This window comes from Terrapene carolina, unplaced genomic scaffold, assembly GCF_002925995.2.
Source record: "Terrapene carolina triunguis isolate 2854851 unplaced genomic scaffold, T_m_triunguis-2.0 Scaffold112, whole genome shotgun sequence".
Taxonomy (NCBI): domain Eukaryota; kingdom Metazoa; phylum Chordata; order Testudines; family Emydidae; genus Terrapene; species Terrapene triunguis.
In genome coordinates this window covers 17,091,794-17,094,545 of record NW_020664463.1, presented here as the reverse complement: position 1 = coordinate 17,094,545, position 2,752 = coordinate 17,091,794, and the positions used below count along the sequence as shown (strand labels likewise).

The 2,752-nt window shown below is 41.2% G+C and overlaps 1 protein-coding gene across 1 annotated transcript in view; it reads right to left on the bottom strand.

Annotated features, from left to right (window-relative positions):
* Positions 1–251: 251 nt before the first annotated feature.
* The window catches only part of MRPS35 (mitochondrial ribosomal protein S35), a 56,058-nt gene continuing 53,557 nt past the window's right edge, over positions 252–2,752 (bottom strand). Inside the window, exon 9 of the mRNA XM_024198652.3 lies at positions 252–1,089. Within this exon, the coding sequence (XP_024054420.1) occupies positions 811–1,089 (279 nt within the window). The 3' untranslated portion in view covers positions 252–810. The remainder of the gene's footprint in view (positions 1,090–2,752) is intronic.

Here is a 2,752-nt window from a genome sequence, read left to right as displayed (position 1 = left end):
CTATCTAAGGTACTTTATGTTATGTGCCTCACAACCTCCAATGCAGTTATCCTCCCAACTGCCCGCCAAGGTAGGAGATAATGTTACCTTCATTTTTCCAGATGAAGGTAATGGAGGCAGAGAGAGACTAGGAGTAAAATTTTCAAATGCACACTAGACACCCACGGCTGGCCCGTGCCAGTCGACTCAGGTTTGTGGGGCTCCTGCTGCAGGGCTCTTTCATGGCTGTGTAGACTTCCGGACTCGGGCTGGAGCCCAGGCCCTGCCAACCATGGGTTTTTCTTTGCTGTGTAGACATACCCTGTGTGCCCCATTTGCAGAAATGACTTAGGCACTCCGGATCCTAAGCCTCATTGAAATTCAGTGGAACTTAGGAGGTGCTTTTGAAAATCTTACCTTATGTGATTTACCCAAGGATACATAGAAGTCAGTGGTAGAGCAAGGAATTTGATCAGGGCCTCCTAAATCCCAGGCTAGAACAGCAGAACAGAGTGCTTAAGCCCATAAATACTCAGAAGGCTTCCCAGAAAAGACTTGATACAAATTGTATTTATAGAGGAAAAGGAGGATATTGGCAGAAGAGGAAACAAAATGTTTGTTGCTGACCCTTTTTGAATCTCTATTCACTCTAAATTCCATTCAAGGTTTTTGAAATTTTAAAATTTTATTAATTTTCTAAGGAAAACTTGTTTTGTTGAAGGTCCAGAAAAACCTGAATAACTGCATTCACAATTTCCTACAAAGTAATATTATCATACATTATCTTTGTATATTGACATAAGATCAGAGATGTGCATGGAATGTCAATTTTCACTGTAATGCTTGTAAATTCAGTAGTTTCGTCACAGATTCCTTGTACTGCAAAATGTTGTTTTCTGTTTCCCCTTCATTTTTAAGTACAACTACAGCGGTTTTGTAATTCTCAACTATCTCAGAGGCAAGCAGCTCTTCCCTAGTTACTTCAGTGGTTTTCTCTGCAGCTCTTATTCGAAGAAGCGTGTCCAAAGCATTCTTCTGAGAGGGGCTGTTATCCCAGATATACTCCTCCATGTCTGCTTCAGTCTTCTCGTTTTCCCACATTTCAGTTTTCTGAAAGAAAATAGACATCACCTTAAAAATGTTAGTACTGAATACTGAAGTAACAACCATCAGGAAAAATCTAAACTCTCACCCCTCTCCCACAAAAAATTGTTTAAGACTTTTGTCTTGGACGAAGTTCACTCCAGTGTAGAGTCTATGCAAAAAACACTCAACAGAGCTTAAGTGAAATTTAAGAGGTGAACGGGCTTTGTGTTTGACCTCTGCACAGGGTGAATTTAACTCTGCGATTAAAGTACAAATGCTACTGTAAATATAAGCCTGGAAATCCATTTCAAATCTGTATCATTTGGCATGATTACAGTAATCTGGAGAGAAAAAGAGCTGGCAGAAGCAAAAATTAGTTTTCCAGTTATGTAAAGTTACTGATTACAGTTCAAACTTCGAGAGAAAAAAAAGCCCAAATCCTTCAAAATGTTATTTTAAAATAATGGTCGAAATTCCACTGTCAACATTGGAGTAGCTCTGTATTTACACCATTATTGCCAACATTGGAATCTGACCCAAAGTTTGTGAAATGAAAGGAAGTTTTCCCTTCATTAGTTTGGAAGTTGGTACACCAGCCATTAGACTATCTGGATCAATAGGACTTCCTTTTGGTAGTCTCAGTTTGTGTAGTCAGACTAAGTCAAGTCACCAGATTTTTATCATCATTCCACACCAAATTGGACTCTACCTCAACACCTTTAGGACATATAGTCATGCAATGGATCACAATTCAATTCTCTTATGTATTTAGACTAAAGAACTTGGTTAATCATCAGAAAATGACACAGCGCCCATCCATATAATGGCCAAGTGGTTTCAGATTGTGTTTTGAAAGAAGTAGTGGTGACATGCAGCTTGTCTCTCTAAACTCCTGATACACTATATTTCATCTTTTTCTTTTATGATCAAATTCCTTGAGTTGAATGATCATCATACTGGTGAAACAGGAAATCATATTTCACTGACTATAGAGTCACACAGACAGGATGCTTAGGTCCTTCCACCACTGGGGTGAAAGATTAGGAGTGGATAAACGAATCCAAAGTGTAAAGGGAGGAGGGGCCTGAAGACTGACATCATCAGGGCAAAGAGGTGAAGAATTTCCAATGCTGTTGAATTGGTATTGCCCTTTAGAGCTACAGCCATGAAAGTTACCTTCAGTACTTTTCTGATTTGTCTCACCTTCTATGCACTCAGAGCAGCAGATGAGCTGGAAGATTGACACACCCTCCCCACCCCCCCAACCAAAGCCCAGAAGGGAGACTGTGGCAGGCATTTCCATGGCTGTAGCTTCTCTCTGCGGAGAGAGATCCTGTCACTTGTCCTGAGAGGGGAGTGGGAACAGTAGTCAAAACTTGTGTAAGCAGAAGGCACAGGGTGAGTGTGCTGAAAGAATCCATATGCTTCTACAATGGGGGCATTTTTTGCTCTTTCATTCCGTGTTGTCCACAAAGAGACAAAAAGAATCAGCCTGCGGTAGAGCCAGAAGACAAACCAAGGACCCGCTAGGTGGGGGAAAAACATTCAAGTTTAGTGACTGGAGAACCTGCTTCCTTATGAAGGAAGCCAATAGGTCCAAAACAGTGGTTCTCAATGCAGGCCACTTGTGGCCCAATCAGCACACACACACACACACACACACACACACACACACACACACACACAC